This window comes from Vigna angularis, chromosome 5 (assembly GCF_016808095.1).
Source record: "Vigna angularis cultivar LongXiaoDou No.4 chromosome 5, ASM1680809v1, whole genome shotgun sequence".
Classification (NCBI taxonomy): domain Eukaryota; kingdom Viridiplantae; phylum Streptophyta; class Magnoliopsida; order Fabales; family Fabaceae; genus Vigna; species Vigna angularis.
The window spans coordinates 40,552,940-40,572,729 of record NC_068974.1 but is presented as its reverse complement, the minus strand read 5'-3'; the positions used below and the strand labels follow the sequence as shown (position 1 = coordinate 40,572,729).

At 32.9% G+C, this 19,790-nt stretch overlaps 2 protein-coding genes across 7 annotated transcripts; both read left to right on the top strand.

Moving 5' to 3' along the window:
* Positions 1 to 403: 403 nt before the first annotated feature.
* Positions 404 to 5,062, top strand: LOC108339011 (uncharacterized). Of its 2 annotated transcripts, none has more exons than XM_017576143.2 (14): positions 404 to 737; positions 811 to 944; positions 1,042 to 1,191; positions 1,309 to 1,426; positions 1,570 to 1,873; positions 2,356 to 2,569; positions 2,718 to 2,807; positions 2,985 to 3,240; positions 3,396 to 3,508; positions 3,895 to 3,999; positions 4,088 to 4,135; positions 4,237 to 4,347; positions 4,454 to 4,544; positions 4,638 to 5,062. In XM_017576143.2, the coding sequence occupies exons 1-14, from the start codon at positions 506 to 508 to the stop codon at positions 4,736 to 4,738; spliced, it is 2,067 nt and encodes a 688-aa protein (XP_017431632.1). In that variant the 5' UTR covers positions 404 to 505; the 3' UTR covers positions 4,739 to 5,062. The 2 variants fall into 2 exon arrangements, with proteins under 2 accessions (XP_017431632.1, XP_017431633.1); XM_017576144.2 differs by having other exon boundaries at positions 599 to 737; positions 1,032 to 1,191.
* Positions 5,063 to 5,204: 142 nt separating this feature from the next.
* Positions 5,205 to 14,957, top strand: LOC108338823 (uncharacterized). 5 transcript variants are annotated; one of them, XR_001833067.2, is made up of 17 exons: positions 5,205 to 6,239; positions 6,331 to 6,411; positions 6,636 to 6,715; positions 6,992 to 7,086; positions 7,956 to 8,113; positions 8,304 to 8,455; positions 9,480 to 9,598; positions 10,021 to 10,184; positions 10,344 to 10,418; positions 10,918 to 10,989; positions 12,280 to 12,417; positions 13,171 to 13,326; positions 13,636 to 13,688; positions 13,775 to 13,953; positions 14,087 to 14,171; positions 14,242 to 14,324; positions 14,699 to 14,957. XR_001833067.2 is itself a non-coding variant. In XM_017575855.2 (16 exons), exons 2-15 carry the CDS (start codon positions 6,357 to 6,359, stop codon positions 14,145 to 14,147), a joined length of 1,557 nt encoding a protein of 518 aa, XP_017431344.1. In that variant the 5' UTR covers positions 5,205 to 6,239; positions 6,331 to 6,356; the 3' UTR covers positions 14,148 to 14,171; positions 14,242 to 14,615. The 5 variants fall into 5 exon arrangements, 3 of the variants coding, with proteins under 3 accessions (XP_017431344.1, XP_052733691.1, XP_052733690.1); XR_008248871.1 differs by having other exon boundaries at positions 14,087 to 14,324; XM_017575855.2 differs by lacking the exon at positions 14,699 to 14,957 and having other exon boundaries at positions 14,242 to 14,615.
* Positions 14,958 to 19,790: the final 4,833 nt, after the last annotated feature.

Sequence of the window (19,790 nt, the reverse complement as noted above, 5' to 3'; positions counted from 1 at the left end):
AAAATCATAACCACATTATTTTGAATATGTTACATAAAACTCTTTTTTTATTTATTCAATTAAACTTACCACACATTATTTTATTTTTTTATATATTTATATACATAAGAACATATTTTTAATATCCTATTTTTCATATATATATATATATATATATATATATATATATATATATATATATATATATATATATATATATATATATATATAAAGTGTCCCACAGTACAGAAGCAACAAGTGGTTGAAAGTTCTGTACATATTTTGTACAAGGAAATTACCCGTACAACAAATTAGTGGTAGCAGAGCTTTTGGGTTTTTTGGATTTATTAGGGTCAACAGAATTTCAATCCATATTTCTCCACCACAATTATAATTTGTTATGTTCACCATAGAAAAATGCAGAACCTTCAATGGATGCAGACATGAACACAATTTTTTTTCAAGTTTAATTTAATGATAATATTATTTAATTAAGTGCAGTCACTCACTCCTCTTCTCTGCAGTCATGGCTCTTCTCACTTTCCCTCACTTTTCTTCCCATTTTCCATCACGTTCTTCCTTCCCAAACATCCCTTCTTTCTCTCCAACTCGACGCTACTGTTCGATCAAGGCAACCGGAACGGCGATTCTGTGGTTCAAACACGATCTCCGAACCGATGACCACCCCGCGCTTCTCGCTGCCTCCACATTTACCTCACTTCTTCCTATATATGTCTTCGATCGCCGCATTCTTTCGCGTGAGTAACTAATGCGCTGCAATTTCTGTTAGTGAACTGAACACGCAGTTTAGTCTATTGTTTGCTGTTGCAGGTTTCTCCGATGAGACGCTGGAACTGCTTCTGCTTGCACTGCAAGATTTGAGGAAGTCGCTGAAGGATCGCGGTTCCGATTTGATGATCAGATTCGGCAATGCGGACAGCGTCATACAGCAGCTTGCAACGGAGGTTGTTACTTTGTTAGTTGGAGTTTTCTTGCTTAATCTATAGTTCATTTTCGTGCCGTTCCTTTTCTTAAGTAAATTCATCGCTCAGGCCGGAACAGGTCAAAGCCACTTGTGTGATCGCGGAACAAGAGGTGGAGTATGAGCTACGCCTCATCATAGACGTGGTAAAACAGCGTTTGAAGTCCGTCAGTGTTCCGCAAGGGAGTCCTAGGATTGAATTATGGCAAACTCCGTTTTATGAAGTGAAGGTAGGTGGCAGATTGTTAGAGACTAATTAACTGTGTTTGTTACGTAATGTATGAAAATTTGACTTGGACGAGTTGATTATGTAAAAGTTGAACTCATGGTATGTTACTGTTACATAGGATTTGCAAAAGCTTCCAGCGTCGTATGATGAGTTTAAGAAACTTCGACTTCCTGTGACTACACCACTTCAACTGTCAGTGTCAACGTTACCTGGTGTAGAGATAGAACTGGACTGGGGTGAGTTCCGTGGTGGATAGATTTCTTTACAGGATATTTTGTTTATTGTTATTGTTATCTTTTTCACTGCATTTGTTACTTTTTTTTTTATTAAATTCATTTAATGTTGCCAAAAGTTATGCACTAATTGTTCATTGAATTAGGTGTTCTCCCTTCGTATGATGATATAAATGGATTTATGACCAGCAGCCAACGTAAATCAGGAGAGAATTGGAGGCTAATCAAGGAAGCCTCAGCTGAAACCGTTTTACGCAGAAAAGCATTGGAGTCTGGCGATAGAATTGAAAGAAGTTCTAGCTCTGGGCAAACACAATCAAGGGAGCGTAGTGGATCTGTTTTTGTGACAAAAGAAGGAAATGCCGTAGGAGGTGGAACAAACAATGTACTGAATGCACTAGCTGCATATCTAAGATATTTGGAAGGAACAGCTCGTGATGACTGGCAAGAGTATGTAGACAACTTACCTTTTGAAGTTTTTGTTTTTTGTTAAATTTCTTGGAAATATGGAGGCTGAAAATAATTTTTTATAGCTGGATTCTCATTATTCTCCTCATTTTAAGGAGAATGATGTTCTAAAAAATAAACAGAGCCATAATATTTCCCCTTTTTGGTTTTCTGTTTCTGTTTCAGTGTTTTGTAAGCATTTCTTCCATTCTTTTATTACATTCTGTTTCCCCTGTATCGTAAGAAGGGATAAAAAGTTGTGTGCGTAGCATTGTTAACATCACTTGCAGCAATTTTCATACTCTACTGTTTTGGTCAGTTTCTCCTCCTAAGTGATTAATTCATTAACGCTCACAAGGTGTTCTTTCTTAGTGATGTCTATAATAGTCATTTAATCGACATTCATTCACTAAGTTTATAAACTTTGGTGGTTGAAGTCATAATGTAAAAATTACATGTTATGAAATGTACTTCAAGTTGTGCAGGGTGCATGAAAAAGTGCGTGCTTCTGAAAGTCGGGATGGAGCATCATTTATTGGTCTATTCGGTCCTGCCCTGTCTCTTGGCATTATTTCTAGAAGAAGAGTATATTACGAAGCTATCAAATATGAGCAAGAAAGAAATGCAGGTTTCTTATCACCCTTTGGTTATTCAGCTGCCACGATTGCAGCAGCAGTTGATGCTGTGTGCTCAATGGAGGTGCTAGTTATAACTGTTATGCTTTGTTTGAGTACAAAATTATTTTCCGCCTTATTGATTTTGTTGTCTTATATGTAATACCATGGTACTCCAGGAACATTTTTCTTTTCTTCCTTTGTCAAATGATTTGTTTATATGTTTGTCGTAGTGGTATTGGCTTATGGCTTTGAGAAATCAGACAAACAATGACGGAGTATACTCAACAAGGATATGGAAATGGAAAGGATTTCTTATCGAGGTATTCTATTGATTGGTTCATGGACAATGTTTGATTTTTCGTGAAGTCCACTTTGCAAGAGCCCACTCAATTTTTTTTTCTCAGTGAAATGAGTCAAGACCTGAAGTACTCAGTACAGCTTAAGTAAAATATTTATAAAATTTCCTGCTAATTTCTTGTTTAAATGGATTTTCCCAGTATACAGTTGCTGGTGAGGATGGTCCTGCCGTTCTTCTTGTGCATGGTTTTGGTGCCTTTTGGGAGCATTACCGTGACAACATAAATGGTTTAGCTGAATCTGGAAATCGAGTTTGGGCAATTACTATTTTAGGATTTGGCAAATCAGAAAAGCCAAATGTTGTATACACTGAACTCTTGTGGGCTGAATTATTGAGAGATTTTATTGTTGATGTTGTGGGTGAACCAGTTCACATTGTTGGCAACTCAATTGGCGGTATGACTAAAGCATGATTGGGTATCTTGCACCAAAAAAATGTGTCGTTTGCACACATGCAATAATTTGGTTCCTGTGTGTGTGTGTGTATTACCAGTTTATTCTCACTTCTGTTGACGATTTGATAATTTAACAATTACTTTTCCCTACTCTAGGTTATCTTGTTGCTATCGTTGCTGGTATTTGGAGTGATTTGATCAAATCCCTTGTTCTGATCAACAGTGCGGGCAATGTCATCCCAAGTTATTCATTCATACCACTGTCTAGAGTAAGTGTAATCGAGAACAACTCAAGTTCATACAACATTTGTAAGATATTATACTTTTTCTATTGGCTATGCCTGAAAAACTGCAGTTTGCTTCTTCTTGTCGTAAACTTTTGCTGCCGTTGATGTGTGATATCATCTTCTTGTTAGAACCGTACAGATGTTTCCGTTATACGTAATGTATCATCTAGTCTTCAATGGAAACGTACCATGAGTGGATAGTTTTCATGAATAGAGATAAGCATCTAAAACTGCGAATATAATCGTAAATGAATCTTAGCAGTTGGGTTGTGTTGATTTCTTCGAACCATGATTTGACGTTTTATTGTGAGTGCAACATAATTAGTTTGTTCTATTTAAAAGTTCATTTTTTTGTGTACTTGTAAAAGGTTCAGGACAGACAAACTTCGGGGGCTTCCTGGTTGGGGTCTCGCATTCTTCTGTTATACTTGAGGCTAAGAACTCAGGAGTTACTTAAGAAATGTTATCCAACTGTAAGTGTAATTTTTGTCGCTAATTTTCAAATCTCATATATTTGTTATACATTTGTTGTAATGGTGGCTTATTGTGTTTTCTTTGTAGAGGGTTGAAAGAGCAGATGATTGGCTCATAAATGAAATGCTAAGAGCAGTATCCTCTACTTTTAGAATCTAAATTATTTGTATTGTGTCAGCAAGTTTCACATTCTGATACACAATTCTTCCTGTGACACCTCCTTTACATATTAAAAGTCATATGATCCTGGTGTGCTTGTGGTGTTGGAAAGCATCTTTAGCTTTAATCTTTCGATACCTGTAAACTTTCTTCTTGAAGATGTCAAGGAAAAGGTCCTAATCATACAGGTATTATAACATGGATATCAAGTTTTATGGGCGACAAAGGATGGATTAATATGTTTTGAGAATGACTCTTATAGTCATAAATTGTTATTCATTTCTTTGTTATTAGGGAATGAAAGATCCGATTTCTGATTCCAACTCCAAGGTGGCTATGCTTAAAGAACACTGTGATGGAGTTATAATTAAGGAGTTAGAAGCTGGTAGCCAGAGTTTTTTTATATCTGTACTTTTATATAACAAAGTACTTGGGCTTTGTTTCAAATTGACCCATTTTCTTCTTCACATTTACACAGGTCATTGTCCGCACGATGAGGTACCAGAACGAGTGAATAGTATCATTTGTGAGTGGATAATTGGTGTAGAAAGTAAAATTTTGGTAGAATGTCCGGTGTAATATTGATTGATATCAAGGAACTGCCAACTGCATACAAGCATGCCATCCTGGTAATTCTCCTGCGCATATTAATACACCAGTATTGCCTTGTTGACAGTTGATTGGTAACTGGATCCAGCACAAACTTAATCCAACAGTCGACAAAACCTCAAACAAGACATGTATAGCTTCCTGCATTTTTGTTATTTCTAACTTCACTGTAATTTCAATTTTAGTTTTATTTATTATTTTAATTATTTTAAATTATAAAAAGTATTTCAAAAAGTGACAAAGGTTAACCAAACATTTTTAAACATGTTTAGTAATATCATTTGGATTATAGTATTTTCAAGAATTCACATTTTTTGGATTATAACATCGTAACCAGCAAAAATTGCCTCTTATTTTTGGTTCTCCGCATTTCCTGTTTTCTTTATCCCTAGGTTTTCCTCCTCGTGTATAATCATTGTTATTTGATTGATAATTATGGGGGTGAATATCCAACAACCATGCAGTGCGATTCTTCGTAAACGAAGGAGTCTTGAGTCTGTTTAGCCGATCTTGTTTTTCTGGGATATCCCACACCTTCAACAGTTGTTCCTTCTGGGATTTGATTATTTCTTGGGGCTTCCGTTGCATTTATTTTTCACAAGTTTTTGTTTGGGGGGTAAAGAGCAACGATCAAATAAATGATTAATACGGCACTTAACATGCAACAGAACAGAACACGCGAATAAAGTCAACCACCTAGTATTGGTCTATTTATTGTTAAACTGTAATGTGAAAAATAAATACTTTTGAAACTTATAATTTTACCAATCAACTTTATAAAATAACTATTTTTATTTATTTATTATTTTCCTATCACGTCAATTAAACTACCAAATTTTAAAATATTTTATCTCTAATTTCATTTCTTTTTTCTCAAATTTCATATATTTTTATTTCTCAAAATACGAAAACAGAAGAGAAATTAATTTTACTGTGAGCCGCAACAGTTAGTACATCTTGACGAGAGAGAAGTTACCTTTCTATTTTCTACGTCGCTTCTCTATATCTTCCACATCTACAAACAATACGCCATTAAATTTTAGAATTTCATTAAGCAATACATAAACTACAGCATATAGTATTAATGTTCCTAATAGTTAAATGAAAATATATATTCTTACTGCGAGCTGAATAAAATAAGTTTATCTTCAAAACAATAAATTGAAATTAAAACTAAAATTAGAATTGAAGTAAGGTAAACATTTCACAGCAGAAGACACAAAAATCCTACCGAATGCAGGACCATCGTGGCTCAGTACTTTCGTCAAACACCCTGCAGTAGTGGTGGAAGCCGCATGAAATATTTTTAAAACCTTGAGTTGATGACTTTTATAATTCTTCAAAGCTCAATCCATAATCAAACGCTTCCGAGTTCCGAAGGCGCAACTCACAACTTCCTCGCTCTCGCCGGAATTCAACAGAATCGCTTATTCATCGTCCACCGTGTGGCAAACCTGAACAGCTGAGCTAGGTATTTCACTCTGTTACATTCACTCTCTGTCTCAGAATCTGTATGTGCATTGCCAATTCTCACATATGACGTATTGGAGTAATTGATCCAGGAATCATTTTCATTTCCGCAGTTGCAATGTCAAAGAATAAAGATGCTACCAATCTCTCACGCACCTTTAAATACCTATTAGGTCAGTTCATTCTTTTCACCTCTTGTAGCAACATTACTACAATCGTCTCGCCTGTTCACATTCCTAATATATTAGACTTGATTCAGAAGTTAGTTATGTTCCGCAGTTAATTGGAGTCTAATTTATTTTGATTATTACGAAGATAGCTTTTTACCCTGCATTGTGAGCTGACTCGTTGATATTTCCCCATTCCATTTTACTTTTTTGGGATATCGTGAATCCAGCTACCCAGTTCTTGTCAAGAGGGATTCCATTTATATTCAATACATGGATTGTAAGGCATCTCACACAAGAGGACTATGCGGTAACTGTTTTCCCATACTCTCTTTAATTTTAATTGCTGTCTCTATCTTCCCCGTGCATAATAGTTACTTCACAGTCAAGAGATGCGTTTTCCAGTTGTGCTGTCTCTATTAATTTCTTGGAATTGATTTACTTTCTTTTGCCTCTTGCTTTAGTTCTAAATTTGTTTATTGGGTGTCAATTTTTTTTTTTTAATGTTTTTTGTTTCATTATGACGTGCATCATAAGATTTATGATCAAAATATATTTACCATCTTGACAATTTTTTTTTATGCAGCTGTACGCAGTGCAGTTTCATCTGCTAGTCACATGTATATTATTTCTTAGCCGGGAGGGCTTTCGTCGAGCATGCTTGCGAATGGACCTGAAATGGTGATCCCTTTATGCTCTTTCTAGTTCTGTTACGTAGGAAGAAGTGTATTTAAAGAAATTGGGCTCCACAGATCTTGTCAAGCGTTAAATGTACAGTAAGAAGGAATAAGCACAGTTTTGGTTAGTTCATTAGTTAGAGGGAATGTCTTGTCAGTTAGAATTGGTTACATAAATAGTGATATCTGATTGTGAAAGGGCATTCAGTGTATTTGACAGGTTTGTGAGCGAATGGAGAGATTCTTTGTGAAAGGGAAACCTTTGGGAAAAATTCTGCTCCACAGTTTCTGTTCTCTTTCAATAATACAGTTCTTAACTTGAATGATTTTTTTTATTTAATTTCCATCTTATTTTCTGAGTTCATATGATCTTATCAACAAGTTTATTTGGCTTAATTTTGATTCCTTGCTTGAATCCTCCTAGTTGTTGGGCTTTTTCCATGCTTGATGATGAGGGCTTTGTTAGTTCTTTTGATACCTCTTGATTGTGCGTATGGCTTGTTTATGGGTCATCTTTTGCATCATGCTTCAAAAGAAAATGAGTATGTGTTAGGTTTAAAGCTACTGCTTCATAGGTGAGCGCTGATTGTTTAATGATTCTTTGGATTAAATATGCTACCTGCCAGAGAAAGAATGTGTACTGGAATTGTATTTAAAAATATATTTCTAGTTTGGTTGAAAGATCTTGTAAAAGGCCGAATTGAGTGTCTCAATTCAATTCTTTGATAGTTAAGAATATTATCAATTTAAAAAGTATTATTATTCAAATAAGTTAAACTAAGGTTTTATATCTTTCATTTATTTTATTTTTAATTCAATTATTCCCAAACTTGAGTGAGCTCCATTTGTAATATGTAACTTTTTATGTTATAGTGATGGCAATTCAATGGGAGATGTTGTGAAGCTAATGAAAGTAGTGTGGATGAGTTTCCCACTTGGAATATTTATTACAATTGTAATATGCCTTTTTGTCTTCTGGTGGCAACAAATAAGTTATTGTAGTCCACATGGGCAAGCTATCTTGATCAATGGTAATCTATTGTAGCTTTTTGTCATCTATACACTTTTTTTTTTTAACTTTCATGAGTTATCAATGTTTTTTTTTGTAATCTTATCTCCCTTCAAAACATATGAAACCACGCATCCTTAAACAACTTTCCAAAAAATTTCAGATTTTGTAAATTTTGAAAATTTATGAGTAGAGTTCACTTGTTATGCCAGGTTTTGCATGTATTTTGGAGCTCTTGGCTGAGCCTGCGTACATTCTCTCACAAAGCATGGTTTTACTTGAATTACGGCTGATGGTTGAGACTATAGCCACTCTGTTACGATGCTTGACAATGTATTTTCTAATCAGCAAGCAAACTGGAATTGTAAGAGTGGACTTATACTAAGCTGCAGATATTTACTTTTACTATTGTGAAGCAAACGGCCAGTGCTTTTTCTGTTAAGCTTGTAGATATGCTAATGACATTGATTCTTGAAGGGACTTCTATTGCGCTAGTTTCTTGCTATTGTTTAAGTAAATTAATGCTGATTTTCTTTTTGGTTTACTAACATTTGTTCATAAATTTTAGAATATTGAGACCATAAAACCAAGGGTATATTTTGCTTATTTAAATAATTAATTTAATATTTTTGAATTTAAGGTTTTTGAAACATCAGATGAATCAGACATGCAATCCAATGGCCAACAACAAATACAGAAAGCAAAAAGCTGTACAAATTAGAGAAAACACCTACTAAACTAGAAGTGTAAATCAATTTGGATATTGATGTTTTCTTCATTTCTAGGATTTCTAAGGGACTTTTTGTTTGAAAAAATGTTCTGTTTTTTATGTTGTATTTTTTTGTTTTCTGGAGTTATACAGGAAAAAGACAGCAGAAAATGAAACAGAAACCATTTTTTAAACCAAACAGCCCCTAATATTAGGACTATTGAAGTTTCATTTGAATCTTTGCTGATATATATGTTTTCTGAGTGATAAAGGAGTCCTGAAAAAAATCCGGTAAAGAAGTTTAATGATACAGATGTTGAAACCCAAGAATAATAGCTGTCTTTTATTAGTTCAATCATATTGGGCAGGTAAACGAGGCAAATGAGCTTTCAAGTGGTGCACTCTTGTATCATTGATAGTATGCTGCTGTGTTGCTTGTTTATAGCATTTCATTTCATCAATTTTAGGATGTCTGCCATGTTATTTCACTCACAAGTTTCAAGAACTTTTTTCTGCATTGTGCATTTTATTTTTTATGCACTCACAATTTGGTATGATAATGCTGTTATCAATCAATTCTCTAGTAAACTAATCTATTAGAGTACCAAAAAAATGTTTTATATTTCTGACATATCTATGTGTAAATGCAACTGATTCTGAGTTGAATGATCATTTCCAGGAAAAATCAATCATATTTGGTTTGTCACAGTCTGCATATGGAGCCATCTTATTTCTTGGTTATTGGGGCTATCTTTTGCTTTTCCAAAAATTGAAGGTTTCATACCTCTTTCCATTCAGGTATAGCTATTTATTTCCATATAGTTTTAACTATATGGGAAATTTTCTTCTATAAGCAGTGGTCTCATTGAGGAGGGATCATGTTTGCCAGATGCTACTATATGTAATATTTATTGATCATCGTGATTTTTTTTTTCTGCTGTGGACATATATAATTATATGTGCCTCTAGTTTGCTGTAGGTTGAACCATGTTTAAGTTCATGTGTATTTTTTGATGGCTGAGTTAATGTTATTCCTAACAGACTTATCATCTGATTGTTTTACATGTTAAGATGCTGCACTTTTCTCCTGATGTGATGCATGGTATATAAAACATGCTTTGCAAGGAAAAGTGGAAAATCTAAATCATTAACAACTTAATTTTGTTTGATGTCTGCTTATTTATCATCAATGTATGATTTATCAGTAACAATTTTTGCAGAAAAGGAAAACTGATTGATTTTGACCAGCAGCTGTCCAAGATGTGTTTACTGTTTACCTTTCAATCCTTTCGAAAATTGATCCTTCAGGAAGGAGAAAAGATAGTACTTGTATGGTTGGATACACCATATAATCAGGCAGTATACGGCGTGGTGGACAAATTGGGTTGGTATTTGGTTTGAGTAATTTGTTTCAGAAAGCTTAATTATTATGTTATAAATTTAATTGAATCAGGAGTGTTTCCTATTTTATTGTGTTTCCTATTTCTTGTGTGAACATGTTTGTCTTCTTTTTTATTTTTGAAAACAAATCTCCACATTTCAGGTAGCTTAGTGGTGAGACTTGTCTTTTTACCTTTTGAAGAAAGTTCGTATGCAACATTTGCAAGGTCTGCTTCAGGTTCTATTTCTCTCTTGTTTACTTGATGCTTGAACCAGAAAATTTAAATAGCTTTCATATAACTATTATTTGGTTCCACTGTAGTTTTTGCTTCTTCCTTTGTTTGTCTCATTGTATTGCTTATTTCTTTTGAGCTGCAGTTCTTAATTTGCCCCTTATTTCTATCTTCATCATTTACCTGGCTAGTTGTGCTTGTTTATTAGGTTTCAGTATCAGTCCTCTCATACTCATCCACACATAAAAACTATAATGCTTTTAGAAATTGATCATCCAAAGTCAATTTATTAATGAAACAATAAAGTTGGACGGGCACCAGCATATGCTAGCACTATATAACTTACATCACACCATACGAAAATATATCTATTTAAATATAGTTTATGTATGTCATGTTACAAATATTTTATCTAGACCTCCTTTAATTTTGTTATAAGCACATCATACTGAGTTCCTTTCTTAATAATAAATTTTAATTGTTTTTGGTGGTCAATTCTGACAGGACAATATCCAGGAAAAAGCAAGAAATTGGGAAATGGCTTGACGGAATCCCTTAAGTTAGTTTTGTTGATTGGTAAGTCTTTTCATTTAATTTCATATTGTTTCCTCAATACATATTTCTTAGTTTTCCTATTATTCAGTCAAAAGGAGTTGTCTGTGGTCCTTGTTTGAAGAAAGATGCATCTTTACCCATATCTTAGTTTGACTATGAGTAATCAATTGTTCTGCAAAGATTGCAAAAGTAAGAAATGTTGATGTCCAGTCTAACTCAAAATAGTTCACATAAGTTGCATTTAGACAAATATTACTTAATAGGCAAATTTGATTGTATGTTCCGCCATTGCCCAATATTCAATTTGCTGTAAAATGCTGTGTTGACTATTGACCAATAATGTTCTGTTCTGTATGAATAAGAAAACTTAAACCTAGATGTTTCTCTTTTTAATCTGTATGAATTTCTGTTGTGATAATTGATAAAAAGAATGAAAAACTTGAATCTAACTTTGAGACTGTTCCCCTTCCCTTGAATGAGCATTGAGTGGCATACTAGACAAGATGAATTAGGAATGTGTGCATTAGAGAAAAAGTTGAATAACACCTGCAGTAAAAAAATTGGTAGAATTTCTTGTTTTTGCTTGTGTGGAGAAAACAGAAAGTAGACCACATGGAATGTAGTTCTAATGGCTAATGCTGGACGTAGAACCATAGAATAAGGTTGAGTAAAACTATTTGCCAAACTATTAAGAAGGATTTAGAAGTCAGCCATTTGCCTTTGTAAATGAATCCACCTTAGAACAGTATGGCGACATTTGATTCATGTAGCCAACCTTATGTGTAATAGGAAAAAGACTTGTTTGTGGTTGTTGTTGATCCTTCCCTTTGGAAAAAAATAAAAATAAAAGAGGGATATCACTTGGTTAAAAGAGTTCCTTTTAGCTTGACTTCTGTTACTTGTATCGCATTCCACAGGCAAGAGCCTTTGCATGAGAAACTGAAAAAATTGTGGTCTGCTTGATGATTGACATTTGTGTACATATAATTTGATGCAATCAATAATACTAAATTATCCTGTAATGAGGATGTTATTTGAGGTATATATCTGGTTTGCATAAAATTAGGAAAATTAGTTGCTTGTCATTGGTAACAATCAACAATTATGCGCAGATGCATTATCTTTTCTCCCTAAAAGTCAAACTGAACCACTTATGTAATTTTGAAGAATAAAAGAAGTTGTGACCATAACGATTATGCAGTTAGCTTAATTGTGTCCCCCTGGAAAAAATGTTTTGGACATGTTTTTCCTTAAATTGAATATATATTTTTTTCTCTTGTGGTATAATATCCAGCTTTTTTTTTTTTGCAGGCCTTGTTTTTATGGCATTTGGTCCAAGTTATTCTTATTCACTCATTAGATTGCTTTATGGTGAAAAATGGAGTGATGGAGAAGCGTCAACTGCCCTCCGTTGTTATTGCTTTTATGTCATTGTTTTGGCCATGAATGGTAATCTACCTTGTCTAATGTTACTATTTATTTTTATTCTAAGTACATTGATCGTTTGCAGATTACAACACATCTCATGTTTATTATTCTTTATATAATCTAAATTTTTTGAATACATTTTCTAAATTTAATAACATCTAAAGGAATTAATAAATGTGTTAGATAAGCTCTATTAGCTGTTAGATTTTGTCTAGATAAACTTCATAAGTATCAATAGGAAAATATAAAAGAGAAGTTAAAATGCAATGAACTTCTTCATAAGCTAACCTCAATGTGTGTGCCTTTGTACTAGTTGGAGTTTAGGCCCCTTGAGAGTTCTGGGAATCATTTGTACTCTTTTATGTTAATAGAAACTTTTCTTTCTATAATTCTGAACTAGTTTTCTTCAAAATGGTTGTTAAGTAACAGCAGAAGGATAACTGAAAATGGGATCATTTTCAAGCTTTGGGAAGGGGGTATACTTAAATTGGGGTATGTCTGGAGTAAAGTGAGAAATATATTTCATAAACTCGAAGGAGGATTGTTTCTTATTAGATTAATGTATTCTAGGTCAAATTATCAATTTGCAATTTCTGCTTGAAGATTTGATTAACTTGAATGCCTAATACCTTCTGATAAAATAAGTTTTTGCTGAACCTTTAGGGCCTTTGACTGAATAGCATTAATTTTACATTTACTTCTGTGTTTGTGACTTGCTAAATGGTGTATCGAATTCTTTAATCTCGTGATTATAATATTCCTTGCTTGTTTCAGGAACCTCTGAAGCCTTTATGCATGCAGTTGCAACCGAGAGCCAACTCAAGCAATCTAATGATTCACTACTTATATTCTCGTTGATATATATAATTTTGAATGTCCTGTTAATAAGGTTAGCTGGGGCTGTTGGCTTGATAATGGCAAATTCTCTCAGTATCCTTTCTACTTTACCGTTATTTATTTCATGTTATTTCACAATTTACCTTTGTTTTTCCCTTATGGAAAGTCATGCGGATACTCAAGCATTACAGCTATTATTTATAAGCGGCTAAAATCCAATTTCATTGCAAGTTCAACTATTACTAGCACAGCAATACTGTTGGATTTTTACAAATGTGCCCTGCGTTCATCTCCCAAGAATTTTATGTGGTTCCTGTCAGTTCAAAACTTTGATTTCCATGTTTAATTTTCATAATTTGTTGAAGAGAAAAAGTTTTGTACGGTTACTTGACTTGACTATAGATATGACCCTGAGGATTTTATACTCTGCTATATTCATAAAGAAGTACTTCCAGGTATGGTGGCTATTAGCTCTGCTTGGCTGACTGTAATTTGATGCTAATTCCTCTGACCTCGGATTTTTTTATTTTTTTGTCCACAGGGATCTTCCTCATTTTCTTTCTATGAATGCTTGCCGTCAGGATGGATTATTCTGTTACTTTCAGGCATAATCACTCTCATTTCTGAGAATGTCTTTTTGGACCGAGATAATTTCTGGCCATCATTCATGGTCCATTTCTCTGTTGGGCTGGCTTGCTTCTGTGTGTCATCATACGTGATGTATATTCATATTTCCTCTATTCTGTTTACTTCGAAGATCTAGTGCTGTATATATATATATATATATATATATATATATATATTTTTTTTTATTGTTTCCTATTGTTAAAATGCTTTTGTCTTTGTCATTCAGCTATTGCCGGGAAAAAACATTCATCAGAAGACTTGTTCGCTTTAATGATCATGTGGACTGAAGACTTCTGCAATATGTCTTGGAGGTGTTTGTTTCTTTGAAACAGTTAGTTTTTTAAGACTTATTATTCATGATAAATGACAATTTTGGTGCAGTTACTGGAAGATGATGGAACGTCAGTTAGTTTTCTACGGGCTATATCCCAAGCAGCAGAATAGTGGCAGACATAACCTCAAAGGTTCAATTTTTGGTATATGTATAGTATTTACTTTAGCCATGTTTTTCTATAACCTATTGACAGTTCATTGCGGTTTCTGCTGTGTCTATTTATTCAAATTATTGTCGGAGTTAAGCAGCATGTGTGGTGTATAAAGATAGAAAAATAGTGTTTTCTATTATTCCCAAAATTCTTGCACACATATTTCGTGGAATGTTTCGTATTTCATCTTACGATAGGAATACTTACATTTATTTTGAAATAAAGGAGATTCCGCATGCGCTCTTCGTGCTAGTGGTCATTATGTTTAAAGTTGAAAAGTTCATTGGATTTTCCTCGTTGCTTTTTGTATAAATAGAGATTCGACATAATTGCTTTTCATTATGATTTTGTAGCTCAAAAATATCCATAATCCCTTCGAAGGAGGACAAAGGTAGCGTAACAAAAGCATATATTTCTGAGAGATGAATGCTCTTTGGTCCAGCATTTTGGATTTCCAAATTGTAAATTATAGACCAAACACTTTGTTTATAACACCACCACCACCATAAAAAAAAATGAAGGCATCTCAAAATTTTGAAGGTTTTATGAACATGAAATTGCCATTTGTGGTATCTTGGGATTACGAAACACCTTTCTAATGACGATATCGAGTATCAGAATATTCTAAGGGCTTTGCTGTATATTCATTTCAAACACTTTTGATTTTGAAATGCAAGTCATTAAAGATAATGAACAGAAGGTGATATCCGAAGTGATAATAAAATAAGATTAAAATCCTAAAAAATATTATTGCAAATGTTCTCAGTGGGAGAGAACATTGCTCTGACTATAATTAAATAAAATGAATAAACTGAGCTTTTTTATGTAACTATTGCAATGCAAATGATCACTAAAATTTAAAAAGTGTAATTATAATATAAATATCAATTATAATTTTAATTGACATAATAAATTTGATGTTTATTATAAAAAAAAGTCATTATACCCATTATTTCATAACAAATGAATTACACTGATTATAATAAATCATTACTATTTTCAAATTTTATAGTGGTGTCATTGTTAGAATAGATGTTATAGTACGGTGATACATATCTACTTGACATACATTATAATAATAGAATAATTATAAAGAGTAAATTTTTGTATTTTTTTTTAAATAAGAGAGTAGAAAATAAGAAAAGATAGTGTCCAATGAATATAAACAAACTTATGTGTGAAAGTATGGTTTCTTTAAAAATTATAGACATCTTTCTCTCTATTTCTAACATTGTTTTAATCTTTCTCAATTCATATTACTGCATGAGATGTGGTAACAGGTAACAAGAAAGGTACACACTATACTGATAAATATTGTATAGAATCTAAAAAGAAAGAGTTGGCTAGTACAATTTTATTACAGGGATACGAGTAAAAAAAGAAGTGACATCAAAATGACAAATTCTTATATCTTCATTGAAAAATTGAAAAAAAAAAGAACAAATTGGTAAGACTTATAATAAGGAGCATAGATGTGTGTCTGTCAGTGAATCTGTCATATGGGTGAGGCAGAAATTTTAAAAGTCAACACCAATACTCCAAAAAGCAAAGCAGTGATGAAGGAAATGGCTAGAAAGAAAGAAAAGGTTATGATTCATAGGACACCCACCTCCACGGCTATGTTTGTTGGCCTTCAATGTCACTACAAATTATCAACAGTGCTAATTATAATCATTCTAAGCTTAGAAAATATTAAAAAAAGTAGAAAGAGCAGATGAAGCTTATGATTAAAATGCAGACCAAGATTTAGACTATAGCATCCAACCATCAAAATGAGTATAAAGTGAGTTTCATCTTCCAAACGAAATGATGTCATTTTTTGAGTTTTGCTTAAGAGGTTGGATTCTTTGATGCACTTCACTACAGTTTGGTTTTCTGCTTTCCATTGCATGGCTGCCCCTGACACATGATCAGGGATCATACAAACACCAACATTCAAATCAAAAACCAGAAAAGATAACTAAACTTTTGGTGCCAATTCTTCAACTTTATCGTGATCAATATTTTGGGAGATATGCTTAGACGTATATTTATGTCGTTGATTAAGAAAGTGTGTGTGAACATTTTAGTGGCATGAGGGTGAAATGGTAAAGTACATTTCGTTCATGCAATTGTTTGATCAGAGAAAACAAAAAGAAAAGGAAAGAGGGACACTCTTTGGTCAATGAAGTCAAGCTTTGTCAATTCTCAAAGATTTGAGAATCAGAACAACTCAAATAAAACATTTCAAGTGTTACTTGAACTAGTGCTAAACAAACAAGTTTGTTTAGAATAGCATTCACATCACCGAAACTATCTTACTATGTAAAAAATGAATTTAAGCTTATCTCATTCTTATGCAATGATCAGCTTGTAGAATAACATATCCAACATATTAATTGTTTGCATTTTAATTAATACCTATTGTCTACTCAAATTTTGTGCATGGATGTATTATGAATTGTTCGGAATTTAAATATGAGTCTAAGTTCTACATTGGATAGAAATGAGAAAGTAAAACACCATGTAAGAATAAAGATCCTCTTGAGAATCCAGATGTAAGTCTAAATTCTACATTAGGTAAAAATGAGAAAGTAGAACACTATATATAGATGAAGACCCTTAATTTATTACCTTAAGATTTTGGATTAAGATTGGTGTCAATTTTTTATGTGATTAGACTCAGGTCTCATTAGTATTATATCTTTCCAGTAAATCCTCTCCAGTAAATCCTCTCCTTCTCAATGGACCTAATAGGAAAAAAATACAGAAAAGGGGAAAATTGAATATCATGATGCATGCAAGATAAATGTGGGTAGTGTTAATAAGGTGAGTTAAGAAATAATTCATTGTGTTACTGTGCAGATGGCCCAGGCGTAGACATTATTGACCAAATATAAGAAGATGAAAAGGAAAGTTGAAGAATGTGACAATTTCTTTTTAACTTGATTGAGATATTGAGGTTTCTCTCTCTTAATAAAAAGAGTAAAAATTCCATTAGCATTATGGTTTGTGAGATTACTTTAGAAGGTATAAATCATTAGGCTGTCTATTCATCTCTTCTCATAGTCTCCCAAATAACTAGCGGTGCTCTCTCATATCAGATGTTAAAGCATCTTTTTTGCAACAAACACCGTATGAATATGATAAAACATGACATGTAATCATTATAATGGGACCCTTTCACTCTTAAACTTTGCTTTAGCTAAATTCACCTAAGCCATCATAAAGCTTCACCAACAACCAAATCAAAGCTTTCAAAATGGATCTATCTATCATCTATCTCCTAATTATCTTCTCTAACTTTTCTACTTTCTCAATAAAAAGTTTCGTTTATTTTTTGCGTGATATACAACTAATCTTACTTTGTTTTCTATTATTCTAAGCTAAGTTGGGTGTTGTTAACTTCCATCCTTTTCATTCTGATTTCTATTTTTGTTTCTCTCGTCTTCATCTTTTTCTTGTCTTATTTTAATGCTTTCGAGGTGGGCCTTCTATATAACTCTTTCATTATTATTTTTCTAATGCTCTAATCTACTCTCAATTTATTCCTCTTTTAAGTTACAATGATTTCAACTCAGTAAACAGTACAAACGCTAAACCCAAAAGTAAATATTTAACTTGATTAAATTATTAGTAACATGTATTAAAAGAGATAAAAGTTTCAAGACAAAAGTTATTAGCCAATTTTATAGAGATTTAAATGTGAATATAAATCTCAGGTAGATATAAGAAATTGAGTTTCTAAACTGATAAACTTATTAAAAGTAGTGCTAATTCATTATGCAGGTTTAACTCAGTATCTAATTGTTGTTGAATCTTTCTTATACTCACAAGGTTTTGAAGCAAACACTTCTTCAAAGAGAATGTAGTAGTAAACTCACTTTTAAAGGAAAGATTGTGAATAATGCAGGAATGAGTTTAAGTCTTACATTAGATAAAAATGAGAAAGTTCAAAAGAGAGTATTTAAAAGTGTTAATGTTCCAATTCCAAATCCGGTCACCAAACCTACATCATGAGCTCTGATACCTAATATTGTGTGGTATCACTCCAAAAGGCCTATGATATCGAATGTGGGATCTTGTTTGTATCCAACAGTATTATCTTCTTTAAAACATGAAACTTTGATCGTAACTCTTAAACAATGTAAAACTATTGAATTTCGTAAATACGATTTTAGCTCGATGATGTCAATTTGTCTAAATTAGATGTTATATAAATATGATGATGACCAGTCGAATTTTCTTTACTTTCATGTAACGTATCTGGTTGAGCAACTAAATTTGGTGATAATGAATGATATTAGCAAAGAGATCAAGTGGTGAATGATTGAAATTGAGGAGTGTAAGGCACATTCTCGCTAAGAGTTATAACAGATAAAGTTTTTGGTTAAATTAAGTGTGATGAATCTTGACTTAGAGGAAAGGTGTCACATGCTGTTCTTCAAACCCTCATAATTCTGTTCTCCACTTTCATTACAAATTATGATAATTATAAAAAAAAAATTGAAAGAGAAAAGAAGAAGGTGAAAACTGTTAAGTCAAAGAGTAATATTTAGGAGTGGAATGAAAGGATACTGTTACTCTCTGCAAAAAGAATGTAAGTGGGACTGTGGTTGGACCCCAAAACCCACTTTTCCCACCCTCTTCTCTTCTCTTCACTATGCCTTTCAAACTTTTTCATCATTCCTTTGTGGACCTCTCTCTTCTCTCTATTCATTTTATCTATCTATTCATTCCAATAACAGTTTTTCTTTTCTCTCTCTCTCTGCATGCTGTCTTCTCCTTTTACAGCTTTCGCCCTTCTTTCATACCCTTATTCTGCTTTCTGTAATTCTCCCCATAGAATAGCCTACAATCAATAACAAAACATGCAGATATTTCATACTTCATCTATTCTCAAAAGGGTTGTGTTTTAAAGTCAAAAGAAGTTGAATGCCATGGAAAAATCCATCAAACTTTCTGATTCTAATCAATTTCAATTCAACCAATAATAAAAAAAAAAGGTTTTTGGAAGAAAATGTCCTACCATTTTTCTTAAATTCCTTTTAAGTATGTTGTTGATAAGGATTTGATTTTGGGTATTAAAGACACTTCATCAAAAATTAAGCTTTATCTTGATCTTCTCTGTATTTTGAAAAATTAGTTTCATTTTTTTCTACTTTGAAAATATCTTGCTCTGAGGAAAAAGATGGACCCTTAGTTGACTGTGACAAGAATCATTAAATTAATCAACATTTATTAGACCTCTCAACTCCAAACATAGGGATATTTTATTTTATTTTATTTTATTTTACTTTTAGTTTTTGACTTATAACCACTTTCAAATTTCAATTCAAGCCTTTTATCTATAAGCAGACAATTGTGATGCTGATAATGAAGCCACAGTTTTCAGAAACCGACTTTGTTAAGTAAAATACTAACTCTTACAAACATCACACTCTCATACAAAGTAGAATTAAGCCT